Source organism: Myotis daubentonii, chromosome 3 (assembly GCF_963259705.1).
Source record: "Myotis daubentonii chromosome 3, mMyoDau2.1, whole genome shotgun sequence".
Taxonomy (NCBI): Eukaryota; Metazoa; Chordata; class Mammalia; order Chiroptera; family Vespertilionidae; genus Myotis; species Myotis daubentonii.
The window spans coordinates 184,716,612-184,736,488 of NC_081842.1; the positions used below are offsets into that span (position 1 = coordinate 184,716,612).

Genomic DNA, 19,877 nt, shown 5'->3' on the forward strand with positions numbered 1-19,877 from the left:
GCCTGGTGCACGAAATTCATGCATGGGGGGGGGGAGGGGGGATGGTTATCTCAGCCCAGCCTGCACCCTCTCCAATCCAGGACCCCTCAGGGGATGTCCGACTGCTGGTTTAGGCCCGATCCTGGGGACATCCCTCTCACAATCCTGGACCACTGGCTCCTAACCACTCACCTGCCTGCCTGCCTGTTTGCCCCTAACTGCCCCCCTCACCCCCCACCAGTCTAATCACCTCTAACTGCCTCTGCCAGCCTGGTCGCCCCATGCAGCCTGCTGTTCGGTCGTTTGGTTGCCCCTCACTAACCCCCCTGCCAGCCTGGTCGCCCGACGCGGCCTGTTTGGTCGTCTGTTTGGTTGTGATGGTCGCTTAGGCTTTTATATAGATAGATATACAAAATTCTAAGAATAAGCCAGTTGATTATGGCTATATAACTTATCAATATATTCAAATCAAAGTATTCCTATACCACAATTAACTATACCTCTACTATTGTTTTTAACTGAGTAAAACTATGGTGAATATCTTTATGCATAAGGCTATAGGAGAGTGAAGCAACATTTTGGGATAGATCTCTAGAATTAACTGTCTCAAAAGGTATAGACTTGAAGGTCCTTGACACATTGCCAAATTGCTTTCCCAGCTGACAAGGCAATGTTGGTGCTAGTTTATACTCACACAGATGAATCATTTTTTTTAAAAATATATTTTATTGATTTTTTACAGAGAGGAAGGGAGAGGGATAGAGAGTTAGAAACATCTACGAGAGAGAAAAAAAGATCAGCTGCCTCCTGCACACTCCCTACTGGGGATGTGCCTGCAACCAAGGTACATGCCCTTGACGGGAATCGAACCTGGGACCTTGAATCCACAGGCTGACGCTCTATCCACTGAGACAAACTGGTTAGAGCTAGATGAATCATTTTTTAACTGACATCAACTTTCATCCAAATGGACACAAGTAACATATAAAATGGTCAGAATTCAAATTCTTCTTAAATTACTTTATCTAAACATTATCTTGCATTAACTGGTTATATTAACTGGCTTCCAAAATGCAGGAGAATATTTTTCAAAAGAAAATCTCTTAAAATAGACCTTTAAAACATGTATAAATTTATTGAAACTTACTCCCGGATCTTTTTTTCTGATCCATCTCTTCCAGGGTCATAAACTCCTTTAGGCAGATGTTGTATAAGGCCTATTCTTTGAGCTATCCTAATTTGTTCCTCTTCAGTCAGCTGAGTTGCTAGGCGAGTCTGGCTAGGTGTTGGATGATAGACCGGAACTGGAACTTGTTCCTGAATTTTAAGAAATGGAGAAAAGGATTAGTTTTTAAAAATCTGTTTCTGGTTTATATTTTCCTTTTGTTTCTTCTTTTTTTGGTTGGAAGGGGAAAGGGGAGTTTGGGGAGAGGTAGACTGAGCTAGTGTACAGTAATATAAGATTCTGTTTTAGCCAGCTTTAATTTTAGCATATCTGACCTACTTTTGAAGGATGTACAGTAAACACAAGCTTCCCTAAAACAAAAACAAAAACATGATATATGAAATATTCTCCATGAAGACCATAAAACCCAGATATATTCACTCCTGATACACAAATAGGTAATCAATATAATTAATTAATCTAATGAAATGTATTAGATATTCTGTAGGACACAATGGAGTTTTGTGGCCTCGGTATACCATTATTTATATTAGAACTGGCCATGATAGACTCTTATTTGCAGACTTATTTTTTCTTTCCACAAAGACAGCAACCTTAAAATTAATTTATTTACTTGAAAAGACTGCATATTTTTGCAATAAACTTTTGTAAAACTCCTAATTTTAGGTTTCTGGATACATATTTGGATATGATAATTGAGCGAGTCAATATGAGGCCATCTTTCTGCCCAAAAGGAATAAAGAGCTCTTAGGGATATATATTAAATAGCCAAATATCTACTTATAACATTCACTTACTTGCATATATTATATAAAAAATATACTAATTTAGACATATTGCCATATTGCTTTTTTCCACTTACATTTATAAAGTAATTTTACTCATACTCTTCATACATTCTTTCAACAGATATTCACTGAGTACTCTTAAGTGTCAGGTGATGGGGAGTTGAGAATAAACAAAATAAAAGTTCCTAGAGTGATGGAGGATGCTAGTTTAGATAGTATGCTCAGGGAAAACCTCTCTGATGAGACATTTGAGAAGGTGCCTCAATGAAGTATAAGTTAGATACTAATAATTGTAAGACCTAATAATTTCCTTGTGGCTAGAACTATTTGAGGCACCTAATGTTTTCCAGAGAACATTTCTACTGAATAAACTGGTGGAGACATAACACTTTGAATCCATTTATGAAACTTTCATAGGAAATATAATGTCAAATCATAACTACTTACATTAGAAAATAATTATTGAGTTTCCTGTTAAAGACATTTTAACATAAGACTTGAAATATTCCTTTTCTCTGAGATTCAGAACAAATGTATAATTAAAGAGCTCAAACCCAGTAAATCCTTTATCAAATAATTAAGAGTATATTCTCTGGCATAAGCAAAATGCCAGCAATTCAAAGTTTAATGTTCTATAAATTTCCATATAAATTAATTAATAGTTACTTTAACTACTTTCATACTTCTATTTAATCATTTAGGAAATAATAAGCATGTGAATGCTTATCAAAACTATTTTTTTCATCTAAATATTTAGTTCATGCATATTACATGGAAAGACGATACCATATGATTAAGTATGGCTCTTGAATCCTGAAACCTTGGGCTTAAGATTTCTCTGCCACTTAACAGAGCTACCATGTTTAAGCTATTTAACTTATCTGGATTAGATCCTACCTTACTTATAGTGTTGTTATAAGGCTTAAATGAGGAAGCTGGTGAATTGCAAGAACTCAATAAATGGCAATTATTATATAATCATTAATATTGCTTTCAAAGAGCTATAACTATGATTGCAGCCAAACTAGCAAGCTTTTCCATCTTACTACCTTTACTCTTGATATTTTTTAAATCTTTCCCTACAGGTACATTGGTCTAAATTCTACCCTATGAAGTAGGTTGTTGACATGAATGAAACATTCTCAGATCCTCTTCCCTGACATCCTCTTCCTTGACAGACTCTGCTTCTAGTCTCAGCTTAATTACATAGGTATTGTCTACCTATAAGAGAATTAGGAAGATTATACAGAATACAGGAAACTTAAGTTACATGTGCAGTCACCAAGTGAGGAGAGTGTCCATTGGTCTCCCACACCCCTTTTATTGAATTTATTGGGGTGACCCTGGTTAACAAAAGTCTATAGGCTTCAGGTGCATGATTTTACAATACATCATCTGTACTGTGTGCTCACCACCCCCAGCAAGTCTCTATCCATCACCATTTATCTCCCATCCCCTCTTCCACTTCCTTCCACCCACCCTGTTCTAGCTTTCACAGAGGAATATAAGTTACCAAACTAACTGTATTTCTCTGGTAGAGCTTGAAAGCTTTCTTTTAGCCATGTATATCTATAACACTATGACTACAGGCAATATTTTGCTTTATAAACAATTATTATTATTTTTTTTAAATATATTTTATTGATTTTTTACAGAGAGGAAGGGAGAGAGATAGAGAGTTAGAAACATCGATGAGAGAGAAACACCGATCAGCTGCCTCCTGCACATCTCCTACTGGGGATGTGCCCGCAACCCAGGTACATGCCCTTGACCGGAATCGAACCCGGGACCCCTCAGTCCGCAAGCCGACGCTCTATCCACTGAGCCAAACCGGTTTCGGCTAAACAATTATTTTTTAAGAAATGAATATTTCCTTTTAAATAAGCTTTGTGCATATACAAAACTTTTCAGTTTGTAGCTCAAACTCCAAGAACATTTTATATGCTACACACACACACACACACACACACACACACACACACACACACACATAAAAGTCCTGTTTTATGCACTAGAAAAATAACTTTGTTAACCGGGTTTTACAGTGCATAACAGTTATATGACTTTAGTTATTAATGATAATAAATATGGCCATTTCATCTCTGGTTTAGATGAAAGGTTTTATACCTAGCAGGCAAGCTTTCAGTGCAGAAATGTTTCATGGTTCAGAGTCAAAAAGACTGACCTTGCTCTGCAACTTACTAACTTTCGGACCAAGTTATTTAACCTCTATGAGCCTCAGTTTCTTCATATGTAAAGTACTAAGACCACTGTAAGAATGAATGGGGCCCAGCTGATGTGGCTCGGTGATTGAGCATCGACCTATGAACCAGATCACAGTTCAATTCTCAGGGCACGTGCCCGGGTTGTAGGCTCAATCCCCAGTGGGGGGAGTGCAGGAGGCAGCTGATCAATGATTCTCTCTCATCATTGATGTTTCTATCTCTCCCTCTCTTTTCCTCTCTCTGAAGTCAATTACATATACATATATATATATCTACGTGTATATATATATATATGTGTGTGTGTGTGTGTGTATATATAATGTGTATATGTGTATATACATATATCCTATATAATAAAGAGGTAATATGCAAATCGACCATCATGCCCTCGCACAAGATGGCCAGCAGGGGAGGGCAGTTGTGGGTGATCAGGCCAGCAGGGGAGGGCAGCTGGGGGCGACCAGGCTGGCAGGGGAGGGCAGTTGGGGGCAACCAGGTCTGCAGGGGAGGGAGGGCAGCTGGGGGTGACTAGGCTGGCAGGGGAGGGCAGTTGGAGGCGACTAGGCTGGCAGGGGAGGGCAGTTGGGGGTAATCAGGCCAGCAAGGGAGCAGTTAGGCATCGATCAAGCTGGCAGGAGAGTGGTTAGGGCAGTGATGGCGAACCTATGACACGCGTGTTAGAGGTGACACGCAAACTCATTTTTTTGGTTGATTTTGCTTTGTTAAATGGCATTTAAATATATAAAATAAATATCAAAAATATAAATCTTTGTTTTACTATAGTTGCAAATATCAAAAAATTTCTATATGTGACACGGCACCAGAGTTAAGGGTTTTTCAAAATGCTGACATGCCGAGCTCAAAAGGTTCACCATTACTGGGTTAGGGGGTGATTGGGCTGTCAGGCAGAAGCAGTTAGGGGCAATCAGGCAGGCAGGGAGGGGAGTGGTTGGGAGCCAGCAGTCCCAGATTGTGAGAGGGATGTCCAACTGCCAGGTTAGGCCTGATCCCTGTGGGCCTAAACCAGCAGTTGGACATCCCCCGAGGGGTCCCAGATTGGAGAGGGTGTAGGCTGGGCTGAGGGACCGCCCCCCCCCCATGCACAAATTTTGTGCACCAGGCCTCTAGTGTGTGTGTGTGTGTGTGTGTGTATGTATGTATATATATATATATATATATATATATATATATATATATATATATATATATATATATATATATAAAATGGGAATTGCAAGTGTATCTGGTACAGCATGAGATGAACATATAAAGGCTCTTTAAATAAATATTAGCTATTATTATTGCAGTTTTAAAATTATATGACTATAGAACAGTATTCTAATGTTTAAGAAATAAATGGGATTTACAATTTAATATATTAATCATACCTCAATAAAGCAGAAATTCAAATAAATAAAATTTAATTTAAAAAAATGAAGTAGATTGGCTGAGTAAGCAAAAACTTCTCAAAAAGGAATCTTAGGCCCTAGCTGGTTTGGCTCAGTGGATAGAGTGTCAGCCTGTGGATTGAAGGGTCCCAGGTTCGATTCCAGTCAAGGGCACATGCCTAGGCTGTGGGCTTGATCCTAAGTAGAGGATGTATAGAAGGCAGCCAATCAATGATTCTTTCTCATCATTGATGTTTCTATCTCTCTTCCTCTCTGAAATCAATAAAGATATATTTTTTTTAAAAAAAAGGAATCTTAGAATTCATCTAACACCAACTCTTCCATTTTATCAGCCTAAGTTTGTCTACCTACAGTCACATAATTACCAACAATGTTGGAATTAGAATTCTTGTCTCCCTTTAAGCCCGTGGTCAGCAAACTGCCAGCTCTGAGTTTTTAAACCCTTGGATTACCATTCCCAGTCTAAACTACCTTCCTCTCACAGTCCCAGTCCAACTGACCAGTCTTGATGAGCTGCCATCCACACCAAGATATGACATATATGAAGTCACACTGGAACAACTGGTATAAGACTATGGGTAATAAGGGACTCCAAAATCCTTGAACACACCTACTATAAAAAGAACTATGAGTAGTATCTCTAAGCATGTTCTTTTTAAGAGGCTAGACTTTTTCAGTCTTATGGTTCACTTTTGTGGACAGAGAACACAGAAAGCACAACAGACATTTTGTACTTGGGCTAAAAAGGTGTGTGATTATTTATGCAACTATTTGACTAATGTACTTCCTCACCACTAAACTATAAGCTTGATAAGAGTAGGGATTGTATCTGTTTGTTTACCAATGTATACTATTTATTCAGCACAGTATCTGACACATAATAGGGACTCAATAAACATTTCTGGGTAACTAAGTGATTTAAACCAAAGCATTCGTGTTTCTGTAATTCATGTCATCCTATATAATAAAAGCCTAATATGCAAATTGTCCCCTTGACCAGGAGTTCGACCACCCGCTATTACATGTGCTGACTAACAGGAGGCGGCACGGAACGTGGCGACAAACCAAACAAGTCAGTCCAAGACTAATGATGTGGCAATCAGTAGCAGCGAATATTTTAGCAGCTGACTGCCATGTCATTAGTCTTGTACTGACTTGTTTGGTGTGTGCAACAGGAAATATTTTGCTTTCGAAGAACAAGAAAAATAGGTTTATTTGTGTTACACTTATTAATCTGTGAAGTTATTCAGTGTCTGGTAATTTAATGTTCAAGAATGTTCTATTATTTTATGTTAACGATTACTCATGTATTTCAACCCTTTGTATTTAGCATGTCTCTATCAAAATAAACCTACGTTTCTATGAAAATGTAAGCTTTTGTGGTTTTTTGCGGGCCACATAAACTTCAACCTTGTTTATTTGCCCCATTGTTAGCCTTTGAGTTTGACATGCTTGGATCAGACCATCAGCCAGTGAATTGAAGAGTCACAGGTTCAATTCCTAGTCAAGAGCATGTGGATTCGCTCCCTGCCCCTGGTCGGGGCATGTGCGGGAGGCAACCTAGTTGATGTGTTTCTCTCACATAGATATTCCGTTCCTCCTCCCCACTTTCCCTCTCTCTCCCTTCTACTATCTCTGAAAAGCAATGGAAAAAATATCCTCAGGTGAGGATTAACAAAATGAAAAAAGAATATTTATGCCCACTATTTAGGTTAATGATAGAGAATCATAGTGGAAAGAACACAGACATTTCATGGAATTTTAGCTCTGGCACTAATCAGGTATGCAACCATAATACTTCTAAGCATAAGGTTCCTCATCAGAAAACTGAACAGAATATCTATCTTCAAAGTGTATTATAATGTATAACTAAGAAAATGTAAGTCAAGTACCTACCAAGATAGGGTCTCAATATCTGGGCCTTCCTCTAATGACATCACTAGTCATCCAAGGTAGACATCCTTCCTAATTCATCACTCTTCTTTCCTTCCCTCTATCCCTTTCAACTACTTAACTGTCTAAATTTAAACATTTCCCCCTCCTTAATGCTTTCTTTAATTATCCATGCAAACAACAAAAACAAACAAGACAATCCAAGGAAAGGCATTTACCTTAAAGAAAATGAGTAATTTAAAATTAAAATGTGTGTTAGGAAAAGAAATGCAGCGGCATGGAAAGGGTAGAACAAAAAAGAAACAAAGGATTCCAAAATATGCTGAGGCAGAATAAAGGAAAAAGAGAGGGTCAGTCACACAAAAAAGCAAGGTCTGCCCTCATGAGAACAATCTCTGAAGCATTCCAGTTGCTTGTTAATATATAATGAAGCACCTATAAAGGGATGGATGTTGTGAAAAATATAATGGGCCCCAACCCTAGGGAGTTTACAAGCCAAGAAAGAAACAGATCAAAGTATAAACATGTCTATCTGAAGGGTACTGCGTTAAAAGTTGGACTGAATTTAGGGAATATGATATGATTTCAGAAACTAAAACAATGCAGTGGGGAAGTGCCTAAATAATGTGCTGAGGCTGGAAATAGTACAAGTCTGGTTTGTGGTAAAGGAAAAATAAAGTCACTGCTAAAGAATGCAGCTTGTCACCAAAAGCTGTATCCTTTCCTCCAGTAAGAACTGAGTAAGCTCTTTTGATTTTTTCCATACAGCCTTACAAGTGGCTGCTGGCACCACCCCCTCTCCAGCTGCAGTCTTCCACTGGGAATGTTTTCTCTGAATTTTGCCAGACTGAAACTCAAGGCCATAAAATGGAGAATTTGGAATAGATGGTCTCAATGCACATTCTAACTGCTGTTCAATGATTCTTGATCAAGAAGCCCCCAAACCAACCAACTATCCAACCAAAAAACCCAAAGATGAGCATTAATGCATTTCCTGAACCAAAAAGGATAATTTTTACATAAATTACACAATCATATGTTTAGAGGGGGAAAGAGTTAGCATCCCATTCATATACAGGGCGGGGGGGGGGGGAGGGGAGAAGGGGGTCCTCAGCCCGGCCTGCACCCTCTCCAATCTGGGACCCCTTGGGGGAGGTCTGACTGCCTCTTGCAATCTGGGACCACTGGCTCCTATCTGCTCGCCTGCCTGCCTGCCTGATTGTCCCTAACTGCTCCCCTACTGGCCTGATTGCCTCTAACTGCTCCCCTTCTGGACTGATTGCCCTTAACCGCCTCTGCCTCGCCCCGCACCTGGGACCCAGGATTCCCTCCTCCGGCCGGTCGCAGGCACCCGGGACCCGTGCTTCCCTCCCTCTGGCAGGCCGCAGGCACCCAGGACCCGGGCCAGCTTTGGCGGGACAGCCCCAGCTGCAGGGGACCATGGGGCGGGCGGCTTATCTCTCTTCTGGGCCGCAGCCTGGCTGGTCCCTGTTCCTCTCTCCCCAGTGTTGAGTGTCTGAGCCGTTAAGGTGTGATGGTGTGATGACCATTTGCATATTAGCTCTTTATTATATAGGATTATATAGGATGGAAAAATATACAAACCAGAGTGATCTGCATGGGAAAAAACACTGTTTCCAGGGAAGTGGTTCGGCATTTGTTTGCTTAGTTTTTAAAGAAATGAAAAAGTTGGCTTCTTTCATTCGTTACATAAATATTCACTGACCACTTATCATACAGGGTTATAAACAGTATCCTAATTAGAGAAGGGTTGGTAGGCATTATCACCACAGGCACTCAGTATTAGCAAGTCATTAGATAAGCTTATTCATCTACCTAAATATCAAAACAACTGAAATCATCTACCTAAATATCAAAACAACTGAAATCAAGGTCACATTTTGAGCCCAGGCACAAATTATAGTATTTCTTGAACACCCAATCACATTTCAGATACTGTTTTAGGCAAAGGAGAGAGATATTGACCAAGACAGATAAGGTGTTTATGAAGTCTAAATCCCTTATAGCAGGGGATAGAGAAATAGTAAACAAAAAGAAGATACTACCTTACCCACAGGTCCTACTATTCCTAAACTGCCCATGATCTGGCAACTTCTGGGATAGGCATACTAATACATTCTAGTTGACCCATAGGGTAGCCAACATTTGATGACATGTACCTCCTGACTGGTGAACAGAGATTGAACCAATTAGATTCTTTTAGAATTAGAATTGGAAAACCGAATCACAACTGACCTGAAAGGTCATCAAGCAGCAAATAAGAGGTATGTGTAAACTGAAGTTATAAGGAAACTGATAGTATAAAAGATAGATTAGAAATGCTGAGTGAAGCAGAAATTAGGAGAGCCCACAAATGAAAAAGCCAGAAGCCCTTAGGTAAGAGAGATGGGTATTGGTTCCTTGAAAGCTTTCTGGTTCTAATCATTAAAATAAGCACCTCAGAGTTAATTTTGTCTAAAACAAGAGTCTCCTTAGCACAGTGGTCGGCAAACTGCGGCTTGCGAGCCACATGCGGCTCTTTGGCCCCTTGAGTGTGGCTCTTCCACAAAATACCAACTTCTGCGCATGGGCCAGGAAGTTTCAATCGCACTGTACATGCGCGCCCACACGTGGTATTTTGTGGAAGAGCCACACTCAAGGGGCCAAAGAGCCGCGTGTGGCTCGCAAGCCGCAGTTTGCCGACCACTGCCTTAGCACCACCACCATTTTATTCCCTAAGCTAGACTGCCTTTTCCTTCTCACCAAGCAAACTAGCTTCCAGGTGGGAAATAGCACCCACTTAAGGAAAAAAAATTGCTTACCAGTGGGGCAGATCTCCAGGGTAGTTGTAGACTAAGAAATATTACTCGAACTAAATGTATGAGTTATTCTTTGTTACAGCCAAAAAACACTGAAATTTTTCTCATTTAAGCATCCTATCTCTCAATTTTACCAGCTCAAAGAATAAGAATATGCATTTCATAATTTATCTTACATCCTTAAACAGAAAATGCAAAAACAATGTTCCTACTTAAAAGCTAAAAGCAATAAGCCCAAGAATCTTTGCAAAACCAATCATCAGAGTCAGAATATATGTACCTTTAAGGAGTTAAAAGATGTAAGCTTAAAAAAAAGTGTATTAATTCCAAAAAGAATGTGTCTGTAGCAGCCAAGGGTTGGTTTTGAAGCTCAGGAAGTCTGGTATTCCATTTACTGCATTAAGTTCTCTAACAGATAACCTTCCCCTCTTTTTTTTTAAAGTTATTTTTTGAAGGGCCAGGGCTAACATCACCAATAAATAATAATTTCTTCCAAAGACTGTTGAACTTAGGTTGAATTTTGCAAAATAACTCTTTAGGAAAAACATTTCTTGGATTCTAACAATTTTTGAAGCTAAGTGAAAAACCATTTTAGCCCAGCAAATGTACATACCAATTAAAATTTACATTCTGAGTGCGAAAAGCATTGAAAAAAATTTTAAAAAATACATCTCATGATTGAGGAAATATGATATCACTATAAGGCAAAACAACTACATTTAATATAATACCTTTATTGATATATAATTTACACAATATAATTAATCCATTTAAAGTATACAATTGAATGATTTTTAGTATGTTAAGCTATGTAACCATTATCACAATTTTAGAACATTTTCGTCATACCCAAAAGAAACCCCATATACCCACTAGCAGTCATTCCCCATCCCCTCCCCCGCCAAATTCCCCAGCCTAACCATTCATCAGATGATGGATATCTGAATTGTTTCCACTTAATGGCTATTATAAATATACTACTGTGAGCATCTGTATTCAAGTTTCTATGTAAACATGTTTTCATTTCTCTTGGATATGCTTTTGTTTGGATTCCCAAGAGACCTTATTTAAAATTTGGGACAAAAAATAAAAAAATTAAAATAAAAAAAATAAAATTCAGGACATACAAAATTTTTTAAATTATTTCACAATCTTATCTTTTTGGCTCTGCATCATGAAATGCTTTCTAAACTGCAAGTCAAGACCAACCTGTGGGTTGTGAAATCAGTTTTAGAGACTCACAGCTAGGAGCTTTTAAAAATATAAAATAGAATATGCAGAATCTATACTAATAAAAGGGTAATATGCTAATTAGACCAGACATCTTCCGGATGACCTTCTGGACAAAGCCACGGTGGCAGGGCAGAGGCAGAGGCAGAGGCAGTTAGGGGCGTTCAGGCCAGCAGGGTAGAGAAGTTAGGGGGATCAGGCTGGCAGGTAGGGGGATCAGGCCCGCAGGGGAGAGCAGTTAGGGCGATCAGGCAGAGGTGGTTAGGGGCGATCAGGCAGGCAGAGGCAGTTAGGGGTGATCAAAAAAAAGAAGCAGGTTCTGAAGTTTACCCTTGACTGCACCCACCCCGTAAAAGATGGAATCATGGACGCTGCCAACTAGGAGCAGTTTCTTCAGGAGAGAATTAAAGTGAATGGAAAAGCTGGGAATCTCAGTGGAGGGGCTGTAACCATTGAAAGAAGCAAGAGTAAGATCACTGTAACGTCTGAGTGGCCTTTTTCCAAAAGGTATTTGAAATATCTCAGCAAAAAATATTTGAGAAGAATAATCTACGTGACTGGTTGCATGTAGTTGCTAACAGCAAAGAGAGTTACAAATTGCGTTACTTCTAGATATACCAGGATGAAGAAGAGCAGGAAGATGAGGATTAAAGCTCATTTACCTAGCGAATTTTGTATGAATTCTTGAATAAAACTTGGGAACGAAAAAAGAAAAAAAAAGAGATCTAAATTTTTAAGCTCAATGTAATCTTTAGATTGACGGATACATAATCCTTAGATTCATAGATCCCTATAGGATCAGGGATAGAACTGCATTTCAGTATAACTGCTTTCCTTGGTAATCATATGTATTCATTCAAAAACAAATCTAAGAAAGGTCCATAAATTTCATCAGATTGCCAAAGGTTTCTGTGCCACAAAGAAGGTTAAGAATTCCTAAGAGGAAGTCTCTGAATTGCACTGCTGCCAGAAACCACAAAGCCTTTGGGGTTTGAGCCACAGAGTTCTGATAAAGGTGTGCGGTATAAGAATTCAGTTGAATTTTGCTGTTGCAACACTATTAGGTATGTTGTCAGACTCCATTTAAGATTAGATAGCATGAAATGGGACCATGTAAAAATGGCTGAAAGTCTGAAATCTATGTAGAAAAAATTTTTTTTGCCCCTCTTTGCCACAAGCTTTTTCACAGGAGCCATGGTGGCCTCGGAGGCAGAAAGGCAGAACTTAGATCTTATAAGGAGTCCTAGCTAATTAAAGCATGTTTTACAAAATAAGTAAAAAGCATCTTGAGAAAGAAAATCTAGGGATGAGAGGAAATTCCAGATAATGAAACAGTGGGGAAGAGGAGGGGTATGTGAAAAATGAAACACTGATAAGCTCACCTCAATATTGAAGGTTTCTTTCCTTTATCTTTTCTACTCTCATATGCATGTGGGTAACCTAAAATTACTTTATTTACTTAAACAAATTTGTGCCAAGGAAACTTTAAAAACACATCTTTTAAACTTAAAAACAACAAGGTGCCCGTTTATGAAATCCCCAAATAGTTTATTCACAAACAAAAAGCTTCTTTACTCATAGGCACTGCCTTTGGGATCTCTCTATTGGCAGCTCCTAGGAAATTTGACAAACTTGATTATCTAATTTTTCCAATATGCAGAATTTTAAGAGAGGTACTGCAATGGCAGGCATATTGATAGTAGATGAAGAACCAGTGAGAATGGGAAAAGACAATGATAATAAAATGATTAAAACCAAGTACAAGAATTAAAAGCAGAATTGACTTCACCCAATAACACAAATAGTCCTACATAACTCAAGACTCTAGAGGTGCCATTGTATTACTTCCAGAGTGTAATAACTAATCTAGCAATTATGAAGCAATAAAATGAGATGAAAATTTGCTCAGAAGTCAACATTTCAGTGATTTACAGGAGAAGAAGTGAGAATGGAAAATGAATGTTGTGAAGTTTGAAAAACGACCCAGTTGAGAGTCAGTCTTATTGACTGATTACCGAAGTAGTATACGGGAACAAAAAACGTTGACAACGGTATTGTAAAATTTTATAATCTTTTTGGATGTTTTTTTTTTTTTTTAAATATATTTTATTGGTTTTTTACAGAGAGGAAGGGAGAGAGATAGAGAGTTGGAAACATTGATGGGAGAGAAACATCGATCAGCCGCCTCCTGCACATCTCCCACTGGGGATGTGCCCGCAACCCAGGTACATGCCCCTGACCGGAATCGAACCTGGGACCCCTCAGTCCGCAGGCCAATGCTCCATCCACTGAGCCAAACCGGTTTTGGCTGGATGTTTTTTAAAAAATCCAAAATAAATCCTTCTTAAACTGGAAAATTTCACTTAAATCTAATTGCAGCTGTACTTTCTATAACTACATCCATTAGATTCTCTTTGTGATTTTAATACCCCATTTTCCTTTTTACATTTTTTTTTGTTAATCTTCACCCAAGGATATTTTCTCTACTGATTAAAAAAAAAAAAAAATCTTTATTGTTGAGAGTATTACAAATGTCCTTGTCTGTGTCCATAGGTAATACACATATGCATGTAAGTTCTTCGGTTAATCTTTTCCTGCGCCCCTCACCCCCTTTTCCTCTGAGATTTGTCACTCTGTCCCATGTTCCCATGCCTCTGGTTCTATTTTATTCATCAGTTTATTTTGTTCATTAGATTTCTTGTTCATTTAATTTTTAGATTCAACTGTTTATATTGCCATTTTATTGTTCATATTTTTTTGTCATTTTTCTTCTTCTTCTTACTGACTGCTTTTCTTTTGCTGCTTTTAAGATTCTCTGTCTTTAACCTTTGGCATTTTAATTATGAAGTGTCTTGGTATGGGCCTCTTTGGGTTCCTCTTGTTTGGGACTCAGCACTTCCCGGATTTGTAAGTCTATTTCATTCACCAGGTAGGGGAAGTTTTCCTTCAAATAGATTTTCAATATTTTGCTCTCTCTTCTCCTTTTGACACCCCCATAATGTGAATGTTGGTACACTTGAAGTTGACCCACAGGCTCCTTACACAATCTTCATATTTTTGAATTATTTTTTTCTTTTTGCTCTTCTGATCAGGTGTTTTTTGCTTCCTTATATTCCAAATCATTGATTTGATTCTCAAAATCCTCTACTCTACTATTGAATCCCTGTAAATTATTCTTTCAGTTAGTGTATACTTAATTTCTGAATGGTCCTTTTTCATGTCTTTGAAGTTCTCACTAAGATCCTTGAAAGTCTAAGTTCCCTGAAGCTCTCATTAAGATTCTTGAACTCTGTATCTAGTAGTTTGCTTGCTTCCATTTCATTTAGTTCTTTTTCTGGAGATTTCTTCTGTTCTTTCATTTGTGACCTGTTTTTTTGTTGCCACATTTTGGCTGCTTCCCTGTGTTTTTTCTATGCATTATGTAGAGCTGCTATGTCTCCTGGAATTGGTAGAGTAGCCTTGTGTAGTAGGTGTCCTATAGGGCCCAGTGGCTCAGTCTCCCCTGTCACCTGGACACTCTAGGTGTGCCCCTGTTTGTGCTGTGTGCCCTTTCTTGTAGTTGAGCCTTGATTGCTGTTGGTGTCACTGGGAGGAATTTTCCTGCAGGCCAATTGGCTGTGAGTACCAGCTGTGATTACAGTGGAAGAACTGCTGTACAGGAGATACCCCTCCGGAACAGAACTTGCTTCAGTGGGGCTTTGCTGCTTACTTAATTCTGCCCCTTGAATGTGTCACTGGTAGATGTGTAAAGTTGTAATCTGATATGGTCCGAAACTGTCCACCAGGTGCACTAGCTATGGGGCCTCCACAAAGGTGCAAAGTCAGCCACGGCCTGGGGCCACCTGGCAGGAGCCACAGAGTGACCTGTAGATGGTCGCCACTTGTGTTGGGGCCAGAAGTGCCCAGGTGAGGCCAAGCTATCTAGGGACTCTTATTGATAGGTTTAGGGTATGCTGAAGCCAGCTGCTGCCAGCTGCTGCTTGCTTGAGAGATTTTAGGAAAGTCGGAAGCCTGAGCCAGAACAGACCATTCATGTGGAAAAGCCCCTGCAAACAGCTTGGGTGGGGCTGCAAATTGGATGGGGCAGGATCTCAGGGAATCACCAGGGTGGAGCAAAGAGTGATGGAAACTTAGATATGGCTGCTAGTCATCTCTGTGATGGGGGAGGTCCCAGCACAGGAACAATGATCCCTGCAAGCACCCCTGTCTGGGAGAAAGCCTCCCCAAGTTCTTGCTCCTACGCCAGACAATCCAGTTCCTCCCTATATGTCCCTGGCTCTCCCTAAGCTGTTGCCCAAGTGCTGGAGCTCAGAGGGAGAGAGTCTGTGTAAGTTGGTGTGCCGGCCCTTTTAGAGGAACTGCCTGGATCCACAGTAGCCTCCAAGTCACACAGTCACAATCCCCACTGGATTTTATAGCCCAAAGTTACAGGCACTTCTCTTCCCAGCTCTGGAACCCTAGGCTGGGGGTCTGGTGTGGGGCTGAGATCTCTTGCTCCTCACAGGAGGTTACCATAGCTGAGATATCCCTGCCAATTGGAAAAGCACCACAAAAGGGTATTGGACCAGCCAGTTCCAAGCTTCCGCCCCTCCTACCAGTCTCCTTGTGCTTTCTTCTTTACTTCTCTAGTTGTAGGACTTCCAGCCAGCCAGATTTCAGGTGGTTCTGAATGATGGTTGTTCTGTATTTTATTTGTAATTTTATGTGGTTGTGGGAGGCGGTGAGTAGCAGCACTTACCTACGCCACCATCTTGGTTCTCTCAAAAACCATTGATTTTTAGAGAAAAGAAGGGAGGGGTAGAGACAGAGAAACATCGATGTGAGAGAGACACATCTAATGGTTGCCTCCTGCACTGGCGCCAGGGATCGAGCCTGCAACCCAGGTTCATGCCCTTGACTAGAATTGAACCCTTGACCCTTCAGTCCTTCAGCCAATGCTCTATCCACTGAGCAAAACCAGCTAGGACCTTTTTTACGTTTTTTTTTTTAAATTAAATCTTTGTTGTTCAGATTATTACAGTTGTTACTCTCCCCCCCCCCCCCCATAGCTCCCCTCCACCCGGTTCCCACCCCATCCTTTGCCCTTACCAACCCCCACTGTCCTCATCCATAGGTGTACAATTTTTGTCCAGTCTCTTCCTGCACCCCCCACACCCCCTTTCTCCCGAGAATTGTCAGTCCACTCCCTTTCTATGCCCAATTCTATTATATTCACCAGTTTATTCTGTTCATCAGATTATTTATTCATTTGATTTTTAGATTCCCTTGTTGATGTCTATTTGTTGTTCATAATTTTTATCTTTACCTTTTTCTTCTTCTTCCTCTTCTTAAAGGATACCCTTTCAGCATTTCATATAATACTGGTTTGGTGGTGATGAACTCCTTTAGCTTTTTCTTATCTGTGAAGCTCTTTATCTGACCTTCAATTCTGAATGATAGCTTTGCTGGGTAAAGTAATCTTGGTTGTAGGTTCTTGGCATTCATCACTTTGAATATTTCTTGCCACTCCCTTCTGGCCTGCAAAGTTTCTGTTGAGAAGTCAGCTGACAATTTTATGGGTACTCCTTTGTAGGTAACTGTTTTTCTCTTGCGGCATTTAAGATTCTCTCTTTGTCTTTTGCTCTTGGCAATTTAATTATGATGTGTCTTGGGGTGGTTCTCTTTGGATTCCTTTTGTTTGGGGATCTTTGCGCTTCCTGGACTTGTAAGTCTATTTCTTTCACCAGGTAGGGGAAGATTTCTGTCATTATTTCTTCAAATAGGTTTTCAATATCTTGCTCTCTCTCTTCTTCTGGCACCCCTATAATTCGGATGTTGGTACGCTTGAAGTTGTCCCAGAGGCTCCTTACACTATCTTCATATTTTTGGATTATTTTTTCTTTTTGTTTTTCCAGTTGGGTGTTTTTTGCTTCTTCGTATTTCAAATCTTTGACTTGATTCTTGCGATCCTCTAGTCTGCTGTTGGATCTCTGTATATTATTCTTTATTTCAGTCAGTGTATGCTTAATTTCTAGTTGGTCCTTTTTCATATCCTCGAAGGTCTCACTAGATTTATTGAGGGCCTCACTAAATTTATCAGCGGTTTCTTGAAAAACCTTATAATCATGGTTTTGAACTCTATGTCCAGTAGTTTGCTTTCCTCCATTTCTGTCATTTGTGACCTGTTTCTTTGTCTCCACATTTTTTATGCTTCCCTGTGTTGATAGAGTGGCTTTCTGTGCTAGGTGTCCTATAGGGCCCAGTGGCTCAGCCTCCCCAATTACCTGAGATGGACACTCTTGGTGCACCCCTTTGTGGGCTTTGTGTATAGTCTTGTTGTAGTTAAGCCTTGATTGTTGTAGGTATCACTGGGAGGAACTGACCTCCAGGCCAATTGGCTGTTAGAATTAGCTGTGTCTCTGATGGGAGAACTTCTGTGCTGGAGACATCCTTATGGGGCAAGACTTGCTTCAGTGGGGCTTTGGTGCCCACTGAGTCTGCCCCCTGAGTGTGTCCCTTATGGATCTGAGGAGTTGTAATCTGGATGGTCCCACTCTAACCACTGGGTACACTGGCCCTTGGATCTCTAAGGAGGTGATAATTTAGCCTCTTCCTGAGGCTACCCAGCAGGAGCTATGCAGAGATCTGCAGATTCCTCTTCCTTGTTTGGGGTTTGGAGGTGCCCAGATGAGGCCCAGCTGTGAAGCAATGCAAGCTGCTGTGGGCCCTTGGGCCTTCTTTTGGATGTTCTGGGTCTCTCTGACCCAGCTGCAGTTTGTTAGGTAATTTTAGATTGCAAAGGCTCAGGTCATTCATATGCAAAAGCCTCTGTGCACAGCTTGGGTGCGACGGGGGTCTCAGGGAATCAACAGGGCAAAGCAAACAGCTATGGCTGATCCTCAGCCCTGCCCTAAGAGGTCCCGGGTCTCAGTGTCCCACGGTAATTGCTGCAAGCACCTCTGAGAGAAAGCCACCCGCAAGTTCCCCCCCGATGCCAGACAGTACAGTTTCTCCCCATATGAGTCTGGGTCCCCAGAGACTCACCCGGAACTGGAGTTCAGAGCAGTTGGGAGCATGTGTCTCCCTCCCGATTGAAAAAGACAACCGTGTCCTCAGTTGCCAGCCCTTTCCTCGGGCGCCTCCGTACCTCTGTACTTTACTTCAGCACCTCCTCTGAGTCTCAGTGTGCTTTTTTCTTTCCTTCTAGTTGTAGACTTTCCACTCAGCCAGCCTTCCTGTGGTTTTGAATGATGTTCGTTTTGTCTTTTAGTTGTATTTTTGAAGTGGTTGTGTGAGGCAGCAATTTCAGGTGTTTACCTATGCTGCCATCTTGGTTTCTCTGTCTTTTTTTTACTTTTTAAGAGTCTTATTTTTTGGATATCTTTGCTCCTCCATTACCCTATTGCTTTGGAGCTCTTTTACCTCCAAATCTACTACTGTTACTTTCTACATTTTTAAAAACTATTACAGTAAGAGGCAAGAAACTAGGATACAAATTACCAGTGGAGATAATGCTAAATAAAATACACGCACACCATACAGTAAATGCCCACTTAATGTCGCCAACAGGTTCTAGGAAGCTGCAGCTTTAAATAAAATAACGTTAGTATAAAAAAACCAATTTTACCATAGGCTAATTGATATAAATAAGAATTAAGTTCCTATGGTATATTTTTTTATCACAAAAACATCACCAAACTTTTAAATAAAAACCCAAAGCACTTCTAATATTAAACATTGAATAAATATGAGATTTCCATACAATTAAGAAAGATTAATAGAAACAAGTATGATAATTATTTTCCAATACACTTATTCCAGTTCACATTCCAGGGTGAACAAAGCCCATCCCAGCGACTCAGGGCACAAGGCAAGAACCCATGGGGCAGGAGGCCCTTTCATAGCAGGGCCACTCACACATCCCCACACTCACTCAGACTAGGACAACTGAGGCATACTGATTCACCCAAAGTGCACATCTCTGGATGTGGGAGGAAACCGGAGTAGTTGGAGAAAACCATCCAGAAGTGAGAATGTGCCAACTCCACACAGACAGTGGCCCTAGCCAGAAATCCTGCCCTCCCCCACCCCCCAGCCCATTAATGTTATAATGAAACCACATTGAAGGAAACAATGTTATTCAAAGACCTACTGTACTATAATTAATCTTTTTTTAAAAAAATGTTTTTATTGATTTCAGAAATCAAGAGAGAGGGTGAGAGATAGAAACATCAACGATGAGAGATCAGGATTGGGCCTGCAACACGGGCATGTGCCCCGGCTGGGAATCGAATTGTGACCTCCTGATTCATAGGTCAACACTCTACTGAGCCATGCCTGCTGGGCCAATTAATCTTAATTAATAGACA

The 19,877-nt window shown here is 40.2% G+C and overlaps 2 protein-coding genes across 3 annotated transcripts in view; both read right to left on the reverse strand.

Moving 5' to 3' along the window:
• Positions 1-19,877, reverse strand: part of LOC132231104 (calmodulin-like) — a 428,233-nt gene that overhangs the window by 209,730 nt on the left and 198,626 nt on the right. The window lies entirely within an intron of this gene.
• Positions 1-19,877, reverse strand: part of RNF11 (ring finger protein 11) — a 39,308-nt gene that overhangs the window by 3,195 nt on the left and 16,236 nt on the right. For both annotated transcript variants that reach the window (XM_059689605.1, XM_059689604.1), the window contains one exon: positions 1,127-1,296. In XM_059689605.1, coding sequence (XP_059545588.1) covers positions 1,127-1,296 — 170 coding nt within the window. The remainder of the gene's footprint in view (positions 1-1,126; positions 1,297-19,877) is intronic.